This window comes from Arachis hypogaea, chromosome 15 (genome assembly GCF_003086295.3).
Source record: "Arachis hypogaea cultivar Tifrunner chromosome 15, arahy.Tifrunner.gnm2.J5K5, whole genome shotgun sequence".
Lineage (NCBI taxonomy): Eukaryota > Viridiplantae > Streptophyta > Magnoliopsida > Fabales > Fabaceae > Arachis > Arachis hypogaea.
The window spans coordinates 13,115,889-13,133,431 of NC_092050.1; the positions used below are offsets into that span (position 1 = coordinate 13,115,889).

General features: G+C 35.2%; 3 protein-coding genes and 1 non-coding gene across 11 annotated transcripts; 1 reads left to right on the top strand and 3 right to left on the bottom strand.

The window, feature by feature from the left end:
• Positions 1–424: 424 nt before the first annotated feature.
• LOC112749527 (ureide permease 1) lies at positions 425–5,391 on the bottom strand. Of its 7 annotated transcripts, XM_072218622.1 has the most exons (9): positions 5,258–5,385; positions 4,586–5,084; positions 3,457–3,759; positions 3,107–3,245; positions 2,755–2,929; positions 2,048–2,067; positions 1,853–1,947; positions 1,375–1,749; positions 425–790 (listed from the first exon to the last, which is right to left on the bottom strand). In XM_072218622.1, exons 3-9 carry the CDS (start codon positions 3,691–3,693, stop codon positions 632–634), a joined length of 1,200 nt encoding a protein of 399 aa, XP_072074723.1. In that variant the 5' UTR covers positions 3,694–3,759; positions 4,586–5,084; positions 5,258–5,385; the 3' UTR covers positions 425–631. The 7 variants fall into 7 exon arrangements, with proteins under 7 accessions (XP_072074723.1, XP_072074721.1, XP_072074722.1 ...); XM_072218620.1 differs by lacking the exon at positions 4,586–5,084 and having other exon boundaries at positions 5,258–5,391; XM_072218621.1 differs by lacking the exon at positions 5,258–5,385 and having other exon boundaries at positions 4,586–5,232.
• Positions 5,392–7,248: 1,857 nt separating this feature from the next.
• LOC112749529 (uncharacterized) lies at positions 7,249–8,937 on the bottom strand. Of its 2 annotated transcripts, none has more exons than XM_025797802.3 (3): positions 8,675–8,937; positions 8,074–8,510; positions 7,249–7,989 (listed from the first exon to the last, which is right to left on the bottom strand). In XM_025797802.3, exons 1-3 carry the CDS (start codon positions 8,754–8,756, stop codon positions 7,426–7,428), a joined length of 1,083 nt encoding a protein of 360 aa, XP_025653587.1. In that variant the 5' UTR covers positions 8,757–8,937; the 3' UTR covers positions 7,249–7,425. The 2 variants fall into 2 exon arrangements, with proteins under 2 accessions (XP_025653587.1, XP_025653586.1); XM_025797801.3 differs by having other exon boundaries at positions 8,663–8,887.
• A 1,080-nt stretch (positions 8,938–10,017) lies between these two features.
• LOC112749530 (E3 ubiquitin-protein ligase At1g63170) lies at positions 10,018–14,642 on the bottom strand. Its single transcript, XM_025797803.3, has 5 exons — positions 13,155–14,642; positions 12,052–12,171; positions 11,772–11,904; positions 10,650–10,814; positions 10,018–10,555 (listed from the first exon to the last, which is right to left on the bottom strand). The coding sequence occupies exons 1-5, from the start codon at positions 13,724–13,726 to the stop codon at positions 10,382–10,384; spliced, it is 1,164 nt and encodes a 387-aa protein (XP_025653588.1). The 5' UTR covers positions 13,727–14,642; the 3' UTR covers positions 10,018–10,381.
• Positions 14,643–15,434: 792 nt separating this feature from the next.
• On the top strand, positions 15,435–15,508 carry TRNAV-AAC (transfer RNA valine (anticodon AAC)). The gene has a single exon. It is a non-coding gene; the product is annotated as a tRNA-Val (tRNA).
• Positions 15,509–17,543: the final 2,035 nt, after the last annotated feature.

Consider the following 17,543-nt stretch of genomic DNA (forward strand, 5'->3'; position numbering starts at 1 on the left):
CTACCAGACCAACGAGTATCCAATCCATCTTCACCTAAACGTAACCCACCTGAACATTTTGTATTTTAACTGTGTATTGCCTAACGATGAAACAATTTGGGTGAAAGGAAAGGACGATGAAACAATTTGGGTGAAAGGAAAGGATCACATACTGAGGGGACAAAGTTTTGTTAAGAAATGCTCAAAAAGTATAGAAGTGTGTCGTTATTCCAGTAAGATGACTTGTATCAAAGTTCCTTAAATATTTTGTAAAAAAAAAAAAACTAAAAATAAAAAATCTAACAACTATCACCAGACGCCATCTATACTAACCCCGTTGATCTATATTTTTGCCCAACATAAGCGACTAAGTCTCATTGTTTTGAAAGCATTTTTTCATTTTCTTTTTTCTTGATGTATAAAATAACAATGAAGAAAACAGAGGTATACAGAAACATTGGAAAAATAATGTGCAACATATACAGCTTGAAAGTTGAAAATGTACATGGAAATAAGAAACATTTCAACCTACTGAATTTCTGCTTCTCCATCCCCCTTTTCGTAGTAGTTTGCTTTGTCTAGTTGACACCAATGAACAATCAGAATACTAAATCTCTTATTTACTAATATGACTACATTGTCTATAAAATGATCATTGGTATTTCCTATGCCCTGATGAAGCCATTAGGACAGCAACAGCCACAATGAACATGAACAACATGCTCCCGAGCAGCATGTATGTTCGCTGCGATGATTTCCGATATTCCCCGAATAGAACAATGCCCCAAAAGGTGCTTACTAATGGAAGCGCCTGTTTGAACAACGGGTTCAAAGAATCAAAGTGATAAAATGATTCAACAATTTATTGTACACTGTAAGTCACATAAAAAAGGGGGGGGGGGGGGGGGGGAAATGTGTCTAAGTTGTTCATAACATTTTGAATATCTCAAGGTTTTCTGAGAAATATAGGGATTTGCGTAACAACAATTTTATTTGCCAACCAAAAAAATTGGATCACCTCTCTTCCTTTTTTAAAAAATTCTCCATCTTTGGATACCAACTTTTGGTGTTGGAAAAAAATTTTAATGATAAAAGTAGGTAATTAGCATGTAAGTAACTATGGTTTGACAATATCTTGAATTTGGTTGAAACTCACATGCACTGTCTTTATGTAAAGTTAATAGTTGAAAATTATTCGATGATAATTTAGTCAAACATGTTAAATCAACTAAGGATTTTCAGCTAGACAATTGCACGTGAGTCTTCACTTTTGAATTTCTATTGGTTGAAACTTGAAAGCAAAAAAAACTATATTTTGCTGTTAGTGAATAGAATATATTCTTAAGCCGATCAGTTATTGACTTAATTGCTATTATGAAAGGAAAAATACTTCACCTGAACAGCATCTGCTGCCGCATATCCTGCTGCTTGGCCTCCCATAAATTGGAGACCATTACCAAATCCACAAAGGAGACCAGCCAACAAGGCCCAACCTCTGCCATCCCAGTCTCTCAAATACGCCGTCAACGATGACTTGGGCAAGTTTAAGACAGGGTGGTAAAGGAAGATGAAATTGAGAATAATCGCAATAACAAAACATGAGACTGAGAAATAGAAGAAGGCAGTATAAACAGTCAAATGAGGAACCCCTTCCTTTAGTGTATGCCACTGATCATTTGTTGCTAAGTTGAATGCTGGTGAGAACAAAGAGAAGCATATTCCGGCAAAAAAAGTTATAGCCAATCCAATGAAAGTGTTCTTCCCAAACACCTGCAGAAGAATTCAAATTAATGGTTTGATTTCTTTCAAGTGAATCTGTCAAACATGGTAGATTAGTGAAATGCTGCTAATTAATGATGTCATCGTCACCTGCCTTAATAGCTCTTCTTTTCTCAAGATCTAAAAGAAAAACAGCAGTTCCTGCTTTAATTTTTTCGTCACCGCCGCTTTCAAGATCCATTGGTTTTACTGTAAGAATAGCAGTAGGATAGGTAGAAGTTTAGGATCTTATCAAAAATTTAATAATCCCCAAGAAGATAGCAAATTACACCTTATCTGAGCTTCTTACCTCCCTCTGTGAGAGAGTCCCTGGGAAAAGAAGAGAATTTGCTCATTAGATTCGCATTATACTAATCATTACATGGAAGAAGAAACGCTGAACTGAAACAATAGAACTAGAACTGATGGATGCTAATACTAGCAAAGAAAATATGTTGAAGAGTACAAACAATGAACATGGCATTTGTCAAATAGTAGTCATTTAGAAACCAAAATTCAAACCAACTGGATTGCTTCGGCTTCCAAAAGTAGAATGTTAAAAGTAACAAAAATAGATGGAAATAAATGATCCTTAGGAACAGTGAACTGCAGACTGTACTTAAAATGGTCTTTAAGAAATGCAATTCATAGAAGAAAAATAATGCAGAAAAAGAGTCTCCTCATTTGCCGAGTTACTGCTTCTGCTGTAACATTAATTGATTTGGTCGACTAGGTTTTTAATACACTGTAACAATTGCTTTCACAAATTTAGATTATTGTACATAATCACTACTAAGTTCCCAAAGCATAGGCATTTGGTAATTTTGTTTCCAAAGAGAAGCTAAAATAGAGGCTTTGATAATAATTTCCTTAAGGCAATGGTGCACAAGGATGAAATGAAGTACAAGGTCAAAATCAAGATGCAATTATACTGAGTCATTAAAGGAGCAACTATCTAACGTCTATAATCAATAGTCACGTTCACGTATCAAATTAATTGTAACTAACAACACATACACTGATCCAGCGTTATAATCACTTGATAAATTGCTGAGCTTGACTTTATTATCAGCAGTATTCGAAGAATGAACAGCAGAACCTAGACAAACTGCAATCAGAAAGCAACCAACTCCAGGAAAAAGAATCTCAGCTCTATTGATTTTTCCATCCAAAAAGTAATTCAAGCTTGTGCCTGTCAGAGTTGGAACAAGATAGTGCAGCAAAATTTCAGTGAGAAAGCAAGCTAACAAAGTAACAATTATTGCAAGTAACATAAGATCGTAGCATAAGCACACTCATCCTGACACAGTATGTTCAACTGCATTATTCTGAATATGTTATAATTTTTGTGTGATCAGTTAATTTATACCTATAACAACAGTTATGCTTGCAGTGATGACTTCAGTAACTGACAACCCAACAAAAGCAAAAGCATATTGCGAGGCCAGATTCCCAAGGCTTAGGACCACACCACCCCCCATTGCAAACAGAACAGAGGGCCAATTATCCTGCACATAAGCAAATTATTGAACCAATTGTAGGCAATAACACACAATGAAGCTAAGCATGCGGTTAATGTGTATGTATTACTAAAATATGAAGAATTAGAATATGAGCTTTGTTAGTGTGTAACTATGAGGGATCCAAAACATAGAGCTTTTGGAAAATCTGGAACATTCAAGGACGTAGATTTTACAAAGCCATTTTTAAGAGACTCACCTGAGCAAGTTGAGCTAAAAAATTTGGCTCACTTGGTGTGCTCTTGCCTATCTGACCAACTGTGAATGCAATAAAAAGAGCAGCAAGGAAATTGGTGAGCGAGTAATCAAGATAAGTATGCTGAGGAAGACGCCCTCGCCTCTCTAACAAAGTCAAGATAGCAGGCCATGTCCCCAAGAAGAAAAGGGCCAAAAGCATGCAAACTATGGCACCCGCCTTGCTCTCCAACAAGTACATTTCCAAATCCGTACACAAATTGCTTTCAGAATTTAAGGTAATCCACAAGGATATAGCACAGAAATCCTGAAAAAAAAAGGCAGCAAAATTCAATTATACTTCAAAAGAATAACAAAATGATAAAATAATATAATTTTACTAGTATTAAAGATATAAGTGAGAGTCAGTTAGGTAAACGATAGTAGTCCGTAATCGGTTACTCTCATATAACAGTAAAAATTCAAGATTAAGTTATAATTTTCAGCAGCAAAGTGAAGCATATGCACATAAAAACGCAGAGAGAATTGAAAAAGAATAATCCCTGATACCTTGGAATCCATAGTCTATAATCAGAAGCAACATAAAGAAAAAGAAATAAATGACGTGTATATTTTATAGCAACAAATTTCAAAGAGTTACACAGTCGTACAAGATGATTATTATATAAAGAATCTAGCACTCCATAGACCCTATAGTAGGGCCACAAAGAAAAACCAAGAGTGTACATCACAGCATATGAAGGAGGCGAAGGGCCACGCATCTGTTATCATCATAAACAAGTAACCAACAACAAAAAATTCAAAAACTATTCAAAAAACTATTTTACAGAGTGTTACGGCCCAGTCCCAGAATTGGTCCACTCTGTCCCATACTCCCATCAGGAAAGCTATGTGGCCGGAATCCCCAGTAACCCGGATCCACTCGAATTTCTACCAGATTCACCTGCCGATCACTAAAGACAGGGCTTAAGCACACGGCCGACGTATGCTATCTAATTCTAATTCTTATACCTCTTGGATTGCCACTAATATGAGCGTGCCCGGCCCTGTGAAAGTAAGTCTCTGTCCCTCTCCCTAGAACTAGTTCACCCAGGTAACTTTCGTTGAACACAGACAAAGAAAGCCTTCAGTACCTAACAAAAGTGATGACTCTGTCACTGAAAGTGATTCGGTCAACGTGAAAGTGATTCGGAGAGATACTGTTTGATTCTGTGAGCTGGAATCTTGAAAAGTGGATTCCTACTTTTTTTACAAGAGGAATTAATGAATTATTGTATTTTTTTTGTTTGGTCATGGGTCAAGATCCACTAACAGACCCGACCCGATCCGAAGACACTGCCCTCTCCATCAGAAGCCCATTCCCCAATCCGGAATCTATTCTAGCGCTATCGTCCACTCCATGACCGCTGATGAAGGATGAGATCATGAGATTCTTGTGCCATTGATGCATCCCTTGGCCGGTCTGTTTCCGCCATAACCTTCCCGCTACGATGCCGATCAAGAGCTAAACTATTACATCTTCTCTCCTGTGGCTCTTGTATTCCTATCGAAGCTCTGTCCCGTATTTCCACCGACATCGTTCCTTTTCCATGGCCATCTCGAGCTTCGGTGTCCATATTTTGCTGTCCGATGCTGCATGAGCATATTAAATATTTTTTTTGGGTATTTTTTAGAAAGAATTGATGATTTTTGTTTTAGACGTTAATCATCGAGTATTTTGATTTTTTGATAATTATAGGTGAATAATAAGTTAATAACAAAAGAGAAGTAAAGCAGGAACAAAAAGAACCAATAAAAAAAAGTACCTTTTAAGAGAAAGAGAAGCTGGTGTGCAACACTCCACTACAGGACTTGCCACACGCCCATATGGGCGGCCAAGACAAGGAAGCGTATTTTTCGACGAAAAAATCAATTGACTATTTCTCCTGTTCGTATTTTTCGATAGTTTGATGTTGATATTAAAAAAAAGGATAATTAAAATAAAACAATAAAACTGATATCCTGATTTTCGATTTTTTTTTTTATGATGCATTAACTTTTTTTTTATTATTAGGAGTTAAAAATATTTTTATTTTAAAATCGATAAATATGATATTTATTTTATTATTTAAAATTATCAACATCGTTTACCATAAATAATTTTAAACAGTATAAATTGTTTTCTAAAATCAAATAAATGGTGTAAATTTAATGTATAAAATAGACTTTTAGAATATTATTCTTTTTTTAATTAAAATCGAGTCGATTTTTATTACAAAAAACGAAGTCCCGTGCTCATTTCCCGGTCCAAAGTTCAGAAACACCATTTCATCGTTAACTCTCAAATTCACACCATTTTTATCATTAATCCGCGTCCATTTCCCCCAAATTTTCTATTTCATGACTAACCTCCAAAGTCACACCATTTTCAATCGTCGTTATCCGCTGCCGTTGTCGCTCTGCCATGGTTGCGCCGCCGTCGCTCCTCTTGCTCGCGCCGTCGTTACACTCTGTTGCTATTGTGCCGCTTCGCTCCCCACGTTCGCGCCATTGTCGCTCCTCTTGCTCGCACCGCTGTCGCTCTGCTACTGTCATGCCGCCGTCGCTCCTTCTCTTTGTTGCCGCCATCGCTCCGCCTACTTTGATCCTTCTTCGCGTTCTCTCTCAATCGAGCTCACAAGAACCAAGTATCTTTTTCTATTACTGTTACTAAACCTTTTTCAAAGCCAAATTCAACTATCATGCATTACTATTTCTTAGTATAAGGAATAAAATTCATAGTTTCATAATTTATTGTAATGAATCAGGAAGTTTTGTCCTGGTTAATCTTCTTGTTGAGACTTTAAATTGAAATGATTAGTTGATATGTTTCACTTGTCAAATTCCAGTGGCTTTGGTGTTTTAAATTGTAGAGCCGTAAATTAGGTAGGTGATGATATTTTTCTCTTTTGACTCTTTAACTGAGGAGTAGTGAGCATACATAGATACACATATTTTTGAAATTTAAGGAGTAGAAAGGTTTAGCTTTGTTCTTCACTTTATGTTGGATATGCGGTGAACGATGATATTGTATTTTTTTTAGTTCATTGGATAGAAATTAGCTCTGATTTGTTCTGCTGAATTTTAGTGCAGAACTAATGCAAAATCAATAAAGTGAGATATAGATAATCCTTATATAAATGCCTTTTGTGTTTTGACGTTACTGTACACACCTAATAATGAACTTGAAGATACTAATAGTGAGTAGTTAAAGATTTAATCCAACAGAATTTCTCATTCACTTTGTCATAATGTGCACACGTTAGAACACTTGATTTTGTGTAGGTTTAGGAAGCTCTTTTAAAAATTATTCTAGTAGGTAGGTAAGCCTTTTAAATGTGTGTTGGATAAACAATTTGTATTTCTTTATGTTAAGTAATTATAGCTTCTCATCTTTTTAACTTGTATTCTTTTGGTAATTAATTGTGGATAACATTGGCAACTAGACCTACAAATACAATTGGTAGCAAACTTAGCAACATGAAAATAAAAATCCATATAAGATCAAGTATCACATGCACAAAGCAAGTAGTGCATCTAAACAAATTGCACACTGACACATTATAATTTGTGTCACAGTATAAAATATATGTTAAAATATAAATATATTAGTAGTTAATTTTAGTGTATAAATAATATTTTTGTAAGCAAAAATATTTTCACATTTTTTATACTACGCATTTGGTATTTTAAATTTTAAGCTGCGTTTTGATTATAAGACAATTTTAAGTGTAACATTATAAAGAATAATTCCATAGAAAATGATTTAGTAAAAATATTAAAATAAAGGAAACTATTTTATTGTGGTATTTGACCACACCAATTGTGGTCGCTAACTGGTTTCAATTGACAAAGCAAGTCAGATGTACTCCAATCCAGCCAAAGGAACAAAAAACACAAGGTATTAAAAAGCTTAAAATGGTGTCAAAAGAGACAACCGGCAGAAATTCTCATCCTATTTCCCTTCCTCTTCCTCCGAAAAGCGTAGATGCTTTCCTTTTGGGGTTGGCAATCCTTTCAAATGCATCACGTTTGGCGAAGACGACGACGAAGAAGAAGAAGAACTGTTTCCTCCTTCCTCTTCTTCTTTGATGAGCTCGTCATCACTGTTGTATACAAATCTTATGTGCTTCCCTGCATATGTGCTACCTTCATTCATGCTTATCTTGTTCAAGCCTTCACACAGTTCATCAACATCATATCCTCCTTCTTCTTCCACATCCTCATAGTAATCTTCCTCCTCCTCTTCTTCGGCTACTTCCTCCTCCTCATCTTCTTCATCACGGGTGCTTGCATTCACCTGTATCGACCAAACTGAAGCATCGTCGTCCTCTGAAATGGTCTTCTGTGTGTTGCAGCTACTATCCACACTTCCTTGCATCACTTCACTCAGCTCAGAGCAGCATTCTTCGGATATCTCAGATTTTTCAGAGAAATCAAGAAGTAATGACCTTGTTATCAAACTCTTTTCAGATTCGGAGTTCTCTTCATTCTTCCCCTCAAATACATGATTCACCACCTGCCACAACAAACAACAACAAAAGTTATTCAATTTATATTCAGCTTAACTGAATCCTGTCAAACCATAAAATTGAAAACGAACCTGAGAAATCAACTGCTCTTGGACAATGGGAGAAGGTGTGACAGAAACCAAACCAGTGTCAAAAGAACCCGAAAGATTCGGGATTTGTGGGGTGTTTGCAGGGGTTGGAGCAAGAAGACCCATTGGAGAAGTCACTAGTTGAAGAAAAGGACGGCTTTCAAGTGAGAGTTTGGAAAGCACAGCTTCTTCTTCAACCTTCTGCAACAGCGTCTTCACCTGACCCCTTAGCAGCGCCTCGCCGGAACCCGGCGTCTTCTTCACCCTGCTGCTGCTTCCCCTCTGCTTCCCACCCAAGGGGGTCTCCAGACTTCCCCCATTCGCCAACCCCACGATCGGAGAATCGTTTGTTATGTCGATCAGCGCTGATCGATCTTGCTGCTTTTGTGTACTTCTTTGCCTTGACTTTGACATGCTCTTTTCAGAATCCTCCATTTTTCCTGATGCAATGAGCAAAAAAGAATTAAAATTGATGTTATCCCATTTGGAAGTAACGAAATGGGTTGATTTAAGTGGAAGAAAATTTTGATCTTTCTTTGTTTATTATTTAGCATTGTTGGAGGAAAAGAAGAGAGGAAAGAAATAGAAATACTGAAATAGTCACTTGAAAGAGGAATGCTGTTGCCGTTGGAAGAAGCCAAGGTCTGTGATCTTGTGACTCTTCTTGCGGATGATGGTGTCTCCATTGGAATTGACTCGAGAAGAAAAACAAAGTTCGAAACTTAGGGGATTACCGCAAAAAGAGAGCGGAAAGAGAGTGTGAGAGAGAAAATTAAGAAGCGACGGTACAGAGAAGAAAGAAAGAAATCATACGCGATTAGGGTTAAAGTGAGAGACTTATAAAAGGAGATTAGATAGCATGAATATGAATATGACCGTTGGGGCCTGCGCTTTCTTTTTTACCTTTCCATGCTAGAAACTGCAACTAGCCGTTGGTATCTCTCTTTCTGATTTTTGAATGCTGGGTACTCTTTTTGGGCTGAGAGGCCCACCATTGCTTTTTTAGAATTGTTATTATGGGATGGATTCTCTCCATTGATTTTTATTAAAAAATTTAATTATGATATACTGTTAATGTAAAATAGCTTTATATGTTTATCCAATTATATAATATCATATTATAAAAAATAATTATTATTTTCGTTCGGATATGATTGGACTATTGTATAAAAAAAAGGATCAAAATTAAACTTTTTACTAAATATGATTTTTTATTATATAAAATTAGAATTTAATTTTAATACACTATCAATGGTATAAAATAATTTTATACATATATGTAATTACATAACGATATATAAGTAAAAACTATCCTTTATATTGGTTACGTAACAGATATGATTAGACAACTCTATAAAATGTTTTATGTTATCCATACAACAAAATTAAACTCAAATTTTTTTCTCACATGATTAAAATTTAATATTTTTGTGTGGCTAAATAACTGTATTTGGGATTTTAACAAAATTATTGTTGCAAATGTAACCATCGTACGTGTGATCCGCGATTTTTTAAACATACAACATTCTAATATAGTTACATCCACATGAAAATTGCACCATATATAAGATTATTGTGGCAATTTATTCGTATTTTGTGGTCACTACGAATTGTAAAGTAATTTTTTCTTACAATCAACTGAATCTAATCTAAACTAAGTAGAATCAGAATCATTTATGACATTGTTTAGACAGCGCAGTCCAAAAGGCTTTGCCTTTCTACTGCCTGCTTGACTTATAAACTTTGCAATGATTTTTCACTTTACGCTACAAATATAAAGATCATTCAGATAGGCTGGGGATTGGAGGAATAACATCTTTAAAGTTTAAAGCAATCAAACGCCCCACCGAAGAGCCATTGGTTAATTATGTCTTATTACAACAACGTAACAAAAAAATATTTAACTCATCAAATACCTACTATGTCAAAAATCATATAACGTAATAATTCATCAAAACTATCCAAGGAATGTAAATTTTATAGACTATACTCCGTTCTGTTCATTTCACAATAATATTTTCAGTGTTAATGATGAAGTTGAAAACAACAAACCGAATTGCCATGATTGTAACCGGCACGAACCAAATAACACTGATATACACAACGAGTTATAAAGTTACAATACCTAAAAATAATCAAACCAGCTATCGCTACAAGATAACAAGCAAATAGCAGCCGCAAGTACCAACTGTTTAGGGCCTGTATCAAAATGTATATATCAACATGCACTGCCTAGTGTGCTGACTGTCAACCAAGGCAGCATACGGATTCCTCAACGAAACATGGCTGCTACAACCTTCGCAAACATCTTCTACACTTCCTCTTGACCGAGGTTGCTACTTTTCAAGATGTTATACTTGCAGAGTGGGCAAGTAGCATTGATATACAGCCATTTATCAACGCAGGAGCAGTGAAAATGATGACCACAAGGAAGTTGTCTTAGTTCAACCCCATCGTCATAGGACGAAAGGCAGATGCAACATTCCTACATCATGGGACAACATTCTTATATCAAAATTACTTGGAAAAGGGAGAAAAACTAAAGTCCACATGCATATAACAGAAATTCATAACAATACCGCATCCTCCTCAGCAAGAACATGTTCACCAGGTGAGTCAGATCGGCATTCGGTCATTACTCCTCCAACAGGTCCTTGTGTATTTCCAGCAAGTTTCTCATTGTTTTCAACTTTCCGAAATTTATACTTTGATAGCTGCTCAATATCCTCTTTTGATGCTCCTTCCTGCTTTTTTACCCACATGTGTGAGCATGGGCACACGCACACTCAAAGATGAAACCAAGGTACAGGGCAACTATAAATCACAGCAAATATCTCCAAACAAAATAGCCCTTGGCTACACAAAAGCATTATCATGTATAATCAAAATAAATATGAACTAAAATAAACTTCATTTATTCAGGCTAGCAACCAACTTACAAGTACCAAGATTGCATATAGATGTCAATAATAAGTGACACATTTATAATCTCCAAAAAAGTCATAGGAAATAAGTTTGAAGATATACTTCATGTGCAGAAACACCTCATGATAAATAACGAAGACATAAGGTTAAAGAAACTCCAATTCACATTAACTGGTTATCTCCAGATAGATCCTGTAGCTCTCCAAATTATAAGTATCTAATGTTATAATTTGACTCATTTTCAGCCCTCAGAATTTTAGGGATAGACATCCATAGTAAGAACAGTCACTTGAGGTTTTGCAAATAAATTGGTAATTGGTAACAAGCACAAAAGGAGAGCCTATGGAGCAAACCATTATTTTTGCACTTGCATCATATTGCTACATTATATTGTAACAATGAGTTCCATCAGTGGGTTAATACAATAAGTATGTACATCTGATTTAACTTTAACAACTTTAATAATGAAACAAATAAATTCATACTTCTCTAATCAGTCAAAATCAGCACACATATAACTCCTGGTTAACACAACCATAACATTAATATAGTTTCGTAGCATTCATTCTTGTGTTTCACAAAATACAAAGATTCTAGTATTATGGGTTTTTTTTTAGCTATAATTATGTATTGAAATAGTTCAATGTTAAAATGCAATTTCAAAGCCCAATTTTATAGGGAATATGAATATAGTACTTCCATTGGCACTTGAGACACTAAATCCATCCAGCTATAACACATAAAAGAACATTTGATGACTGATTTCAGATGCATACCTGGTCTGCAACTGCATAAAGAAGGGCAATGATGCATGGAAGACAACAGCAAACAGCGATACCAATAATACATGCCAGTGCAACACAGAATACAACAAAGAAGACATCAAAACCAAGGAAGATTATACATAGCCTGAAAAGCAAGCAGATTCTGTCAACAGTGTTCAATCAAAATAGGTAAACAAGGGTATACTTGCTAAAAGGTGGGTAAATTGTAAATAGAACATTTGATAGTGGATATATAAACATGCTGAACAACGGAAGCTGAGGGAGCACAAACCAGTAAAGAAGAGGAGATTCTTCGACTAAAGATTGACTACCAGCTGATACCCAGTAGAACCCAATAATCCACCAAATAAAAGAAAACATCGTATTTGCTGATTCCAAATGCTTTGCAACACTGATAAGAAAAAATAACAAACATTAAAAATGCATCACACAAGAAAAATAACAGTGACACGTACATGGTAAGTTGGTAACACAATAGATGGTACTCATGTCATATAAATTAAACTATCACTGGTCTAGTCCTTACACACTTAACTTTTGGTTAGAACCTTGTGACCTAATACCATGGATTTCAAGCCCAAAAAATCCACTGTACTCAACGGGGTAAGGTGCCATATCTATCTTCTCCAGACCCCGCCACCATGTAGGAGCCTCGAGCAGTTGGCTTCCTTTTTATTCTCATAACACTCTCTATCATCTCTTTACCATCAAACTTACATTACCAAATCATTTGAGTAACTCAAAGTAACATGAGAGGGATGTTAGAGATATTCCAATTTAAGAGGCTTTCAGTGAGCATGCAATATTTTTCAAATTAACTTGAATCTCTAGTTCTCTACTATCCTAAAGAGTAAATTACAGCAGCCACATCGGCTCTTTGAGATGTTTATTGAATCTTAGGTAGGGTTGTCTGCTAACAAAGCTAGTCTTTGCTTAACGTCAGCTAAAGCTCATGTGTTCAAATTAATGCAAAAATGTCCCATAGCATATATCCCTGAATCAGCTCTGATTCAATTCTGCCAAAAGCTGGCCATATCAAATACAAGAACTGGTTGAAATAGTAACCAACTTTGCTTTGTGAGGCATAGATTCAAATCTAAGACAAGCACCTCTTATGCTCAGAACTACGATTAATCTTAACCAGCAAAATACATGGTAGACTGAACTCAATAAAAAGAACAAGAATAGGTAAGCAGAATCACTTCACTCAAACCTACAACTCCTAATTATATCAAAACAACATAAAATTCATAGCAAGCATCGGAACAGATTAACAACATGTAACTATCATGTAGATCCAAAATTCTGAAGACATAAACCATAAATGCTTCAATATTCAATACCAAAAGTAACTAAGAAGGTGAAGAAATTCACCTAGTGCTGTCTTCATCCAACTGGCCCAATGTGACATAGTGCGAAGAACCCTCCCTCGAAGGTGAACTCAAATTCCCACTGCTTCCAACCCTTTCTTCTCCACCACCGTTCAGAGACTGCGACCGCTGGATCCTCCTCCTTCTCCTGTACTCAACGCAAACGCAAACCATGTGAAGGACGCACTGCATAGCGTAACCTATAATCCACAGCCTCAGAGGCATTTCCGGAGATTCTTTCCTGCTCAGAAACAACACCGTCGCCGCCACCACGACGAACGCGAAGTTCCAAACCATGTCGAGGATCACCACCGGCTTCGAATACGCCCAATCGCTCTGCCTCTCCTCCAATTGCTCCGCCGCCGTCTCTCGCACCACCATCGACGGCTCTCTCATCATCCTCCTCCCGCTCGCCTGCCGGAGGAACCTCGCCGCCTGTCGGAGGCTCTGCCGCCGTACGAATCGGCGGCCTGAATTGAATTCGTCGGTGGCAGCGCCAGTCCCGGTATTGCCGAGAAACGGCGTGGAATCGACGATGTCCTCGGAGGAACGCGTCGGGGAGCGTGTGTTGGACATCTGTGAAGATCGGGGAACGTGACTCGGCGAGTTGGATAATTTGACTCAGTGATTTTACAGATAGTGTTGTAGTATTAATTTGGGTGGCATAAGAACATAGATTAGAGAGCGAGGGGAGTGAAAAGGATTAAGGAATGAGTAAAATACTAATAAAGTGGTGGTAGTAGTACTCGCAAAAGAGAAAACAGAGAAGAGAACAGAAGGGAAGAGAAACAACAAAGCAAATGATTACGCAGTATAGAGTTGAATTCAATAATGATTAGTCTCTATCTCTCTCTCTCTCTCTCTCTCTCAATATAGGGGGGCCTTTGGGCTTTGGGAATTCAGGAGGGAGCGGATCCCACTAATCTCAACCCTTCATTTACATCAACGGTGATAATTATATATATATATATAAGTAATATAACATCGATCTTTCAACACGCAAACCATTTTCTTCTCTTCTCCGATAAATCGCACCTCTCTTCAAACCATGGATCTTGATGATATCGTGAAATTGATATTTTATTCACGTTTTTTTAGACAATAAATCGCATCACGTCCCCATTGTTAATGGAGTACTATTTGGAGGTTTAAATAAAAATGACTATTTGTTATTTGTTGCAATTTGTTGGTTTTCGTTTGACAATATATTGAAATCACTTCATGGACTGGACTCTTTTAATTGTCGTAGCTTCTGGATTTCTTAATTTTTCTTTGTTTTAGGAAGCTCTTCAATACTAGCTTCTACCTTCGTATAATCACTTTCGTTTACATGTGGTGGTGGTGGTGAGTCGCCTATCGAAAAAGTGATGCAATTTATTAGGACCCTAAACTCTATACGTTAAACCCTAAACATCGATGAAGAGAGTGGTGCGATTTCTCGAAGAAGAATGAGAAAGGCTAGCAAGAAAACTGAAGAAACCTTTTGGATACTGGGGAGGCTCCGTTAGTCCGTTAGCAATACGTATTACGATACGAACGGGAACGGAAAACGTGACGGCGACATGTCCTCCATCCTTCGTATTGACCGCGTTTGTTTACAGGAACATAACATTAAAACAGAGACGTAAAAACATAAAATATTATATTTAAAAATATTAAACACAAAAATACTAATAAATAATATAATTTATTTTTTATTGTTATTAAAATTATATTTTTTATTATTATATTTTTTAAAAATTTTTAAATTTAAAAAATAAAAATAAATTAAATTTTTATAATTTATTTTATTTTATCATTAAACAAAATACAAAAATATTAAATTTTATATTTCTATCTTTTATATTTTGTGTTTAGTATTTTATCTTTTTCAGTTATCAGAAACAAATGCCTAGCCTTTTGAGTTTTGATTGAAGCCTTTAAAGTAGGTTTGTACTTTGTGACATGAAAAGCAAAAAATGCGGTACGTTTTGTCTGGTTTATGTCCGGATTAACCAAAGAAGTTAATTATTCAGCAAATAAAATATAGCAATTTCCTACAAATTGTCTTGGTATACAAAAATTCAGTAAATATTAAGTTTGATATTTAAAATTGCAAACATAGATGTGTTTTAGTTTTATTCTTAAAATTTTAAAAGCTCTAACATCATCCATCAAAGATTAACATAATTTTTTTAAGAAATTTCAAGTATTAGAACGATATAGGCTTGTTACTTTAGAACTTTATGAAGGAGCACTACAATACGAAATAAAATTCTTCTGGAAAAGTAATTTCAACAAAAAAGGTGTCGTGGTGTAGTTGGTTATCACGTCAGTCTAACACACTGAAGGTCTCCGGTTCAAGTCCGGGCGACGCCAATTTCTATAGCATGTTTTGATAATTTGTTATTTTCTATTCAAGATTAATAAAAAAGTATTAACGCAAAGAGATAATTCCTTTCAATCAAATAATCAATTTAAAAGTATATTATTATAATTTGTTTACTTTTATGTTTTGATGTTTGTATATTTCATTTTGTTATATTGAATTTTCTCTAACTATGTTTGTATATTTCATTTTGTTATATTGAATTTTCTCTAACTCCAAATCAGATATATATTTCATTAAGAAATGATTCAAATATTGATTATATATATGTGAATACACTATGTAAGATTATAAGTAGATATACTCATACAATTATCATCACCGAATACGCATTCAGTGACATTCATTAGTATCAATTACACTATATAAAAAAATAAAATAAAATTATTATTATTAATTACACAATAATATTGTACCATAATTTTTTGTATTTTTTAGACAAAAATAATAATAAATTTATTCATTAGATTCTTATATATGTATTTATAATATAAAAAGAGTTTTTGCATAATAATAATAATAATAATAATAATAATAATAATAATAATAATAATAATAATAATAATAATAATAATAATAATAATAATAATATCCAATAAAATTATTAGAGATAATTTTACAAGAAATTCAAAGTTGAAACTATTTGATATTTTTGTATTTAATATAACTTAATTTAGTGTGATAACTAGGAATTAAGTATAATCAAAGTTATTCTTCTACTTTTCACTTGAATCTCAACTTGATCACCAAATTATCAATTAACTCAAAAAACTAACTGAATTTCTACTTCATAATTAGATTTATTTAAGGGTAAAGTAATAATTTGGTCCGTTATGTTTGAGTGTAATCCTGTTTTGGTCTTTAAGGTTTAAAATGTCCTATTTGAATTCAAAAAAGTTTCATTTAACTTCAATGTAGTCCCACCGTAAGGTCAAAGTTAAATGATTAACGGAATGTCTTACATGACAGCAGTACAAGAACAAGATCGATAATCTGGAGAACAAGTACAAGCTCCAGAGGCACAAAATCAACCGTGGATGCATCAATACATTTATTTATCATTCTTTTTAGTTCTATAGAAAATATTTCATTTAAATTGTAAGAAGACTGATAAATAAATGTATTGATGCATCAACGGTAGATTTTGTGCCTCTGGAGCTTGTATTTGTTTTCCAGATTATCGACATTATTTTTGTACTACTATTATGTAGGACATTCCATTAATTATCTAACTTTGACCCCACGGTGGGACTACATTGAAACTAAATGAAATTTTTTTAGATTCAAATAGGACACTTTAAACCTTAAGGACCAAAACAAGATTACGTCCAAATGTAGGAGACAAATTTAGTACTTTACCCTTTATTTAACATACACATCCATGTGGCATATACATATTATTCTGGGAGTTACCTGAAACTGTAATTTGGGCCTGAACGTGAGGTCCAGACTCCTCCTGAGGTAGAATCTGACTTATGCTAATGTCGAGGTACCGCCGTCGAGTTTCTCGCGAGAAAGTAGGGGGTCGTACCTGCAAGAGACTCTGATGCTTAATTTAGCAAGGATTTTAAGTAGATTGGGACATGAATATATCTGAGGAGTATCAAGTGTATTTATAGTAAAGTAGATAACCGTCCCCTTTATCTTGGGATTTTGTTGAGATCTTCCTTTTAGATGAGGTACAGATAGTAAGAAATATTTAGGGGAGTTAGTTACTTGTTTAAATAAACAGGGTTGGGCTACCCATGTCGTGCCCGATCTCTTATAAAGTCGGGTAGATAGAATAGGCTACCTATTTTAGGCGGGCCTTTATCCTTATTGGACATGCCTTTCTGTTTTTGGTTCAGGGTATGAACAGTGCCTCTACTTGAGTCCGAGCTTTTATAAGGTCGGATTCGAGCATTTGTGGCTTCAGTTTCCTTCGTCGGGTATGCCGCCTTCAAGAAGTCGGAAACTCAATGTGTTTCAAAAAATTTTGAAATGTTGCGCTGCTTAATGATGTGGCGTATGTTACGCGGTAGTTTT

What these genes read in the sequence shown, in the direction of transcription:
- LOC112749527 (XM_025797800.3), bottom strand. Translation starts at nt 4,213, where the DNA reads ATGCGTGGCCCTTCGCCTCCTTCATATGCTGTGATGTACACTCTTGGT. An exon ending in AAGCATAACTGTTGTTATAG is followed by an intron (nt 2,930 to 3,106) that starts GTATAAATTAAC and finishes CAACTCTGACAG; the next exon opens with GCACAAGCTTGAATTACTTT. An exon ending in GATTATAACGCTGGATCAGT is followed by an intron (nt 2,068 to 2,754) that starts GTATGTGTTGTT and finishes TTCTTTTCCCAG; the next exon opens with GGACTCTCTCACAGAGGGAG.
- LOC112749529 (XM_025797801.3), bottom strand. Translation starts at nt 8,756, where the DNA reads ATGGAGACACCATCATCCGCAAGAAGAGTCACAAGATCACAGACCTTG. An exon ending in TCTTTCAAGTGACTATTTCA is followed by an intron (nt 8,511 to 8,662) that starts GTATTTCTATTT and finishes TCATTGCATCAG; the next exon opens with GAAAAATGGAGGATTCTGAA. An exon ending in AAGAGCAGTTGATTTCTCAG is followed by an intron (nt 7,990 to 8,073) that starts GTTCGTTTTCAA and finishes TTGTTGTGGCAG; the next exon opens with GTGGTGAATCATGTATTTGA.
- LOC112749530 (XM_025797803.3), bottom strand. Translation starts at nt 13,726, where the DNA reads ATGTCCAACACACGCTCCCCGACGCGTTCCTCCGAGGACATCGTCGAT. An exon ending in TTGGATGAAGACAGCACTAG is followed by an intron (nt 12,172 to 13,154) that starts GTGAATTTCTTC and finishes TTTTCTTATCAG; the next exon opens with TGTTGCAAAGCATTTGGAAT. An exon ending in GAATCTCCTCTTCTTTACTG is followed by an intron (nt 11,905 to 12,051) that starts GTTTGTGCTCCC and finishes CTTGCTTTTCAG; the next exon opens with GCTATGTATAATCTTCCTTG.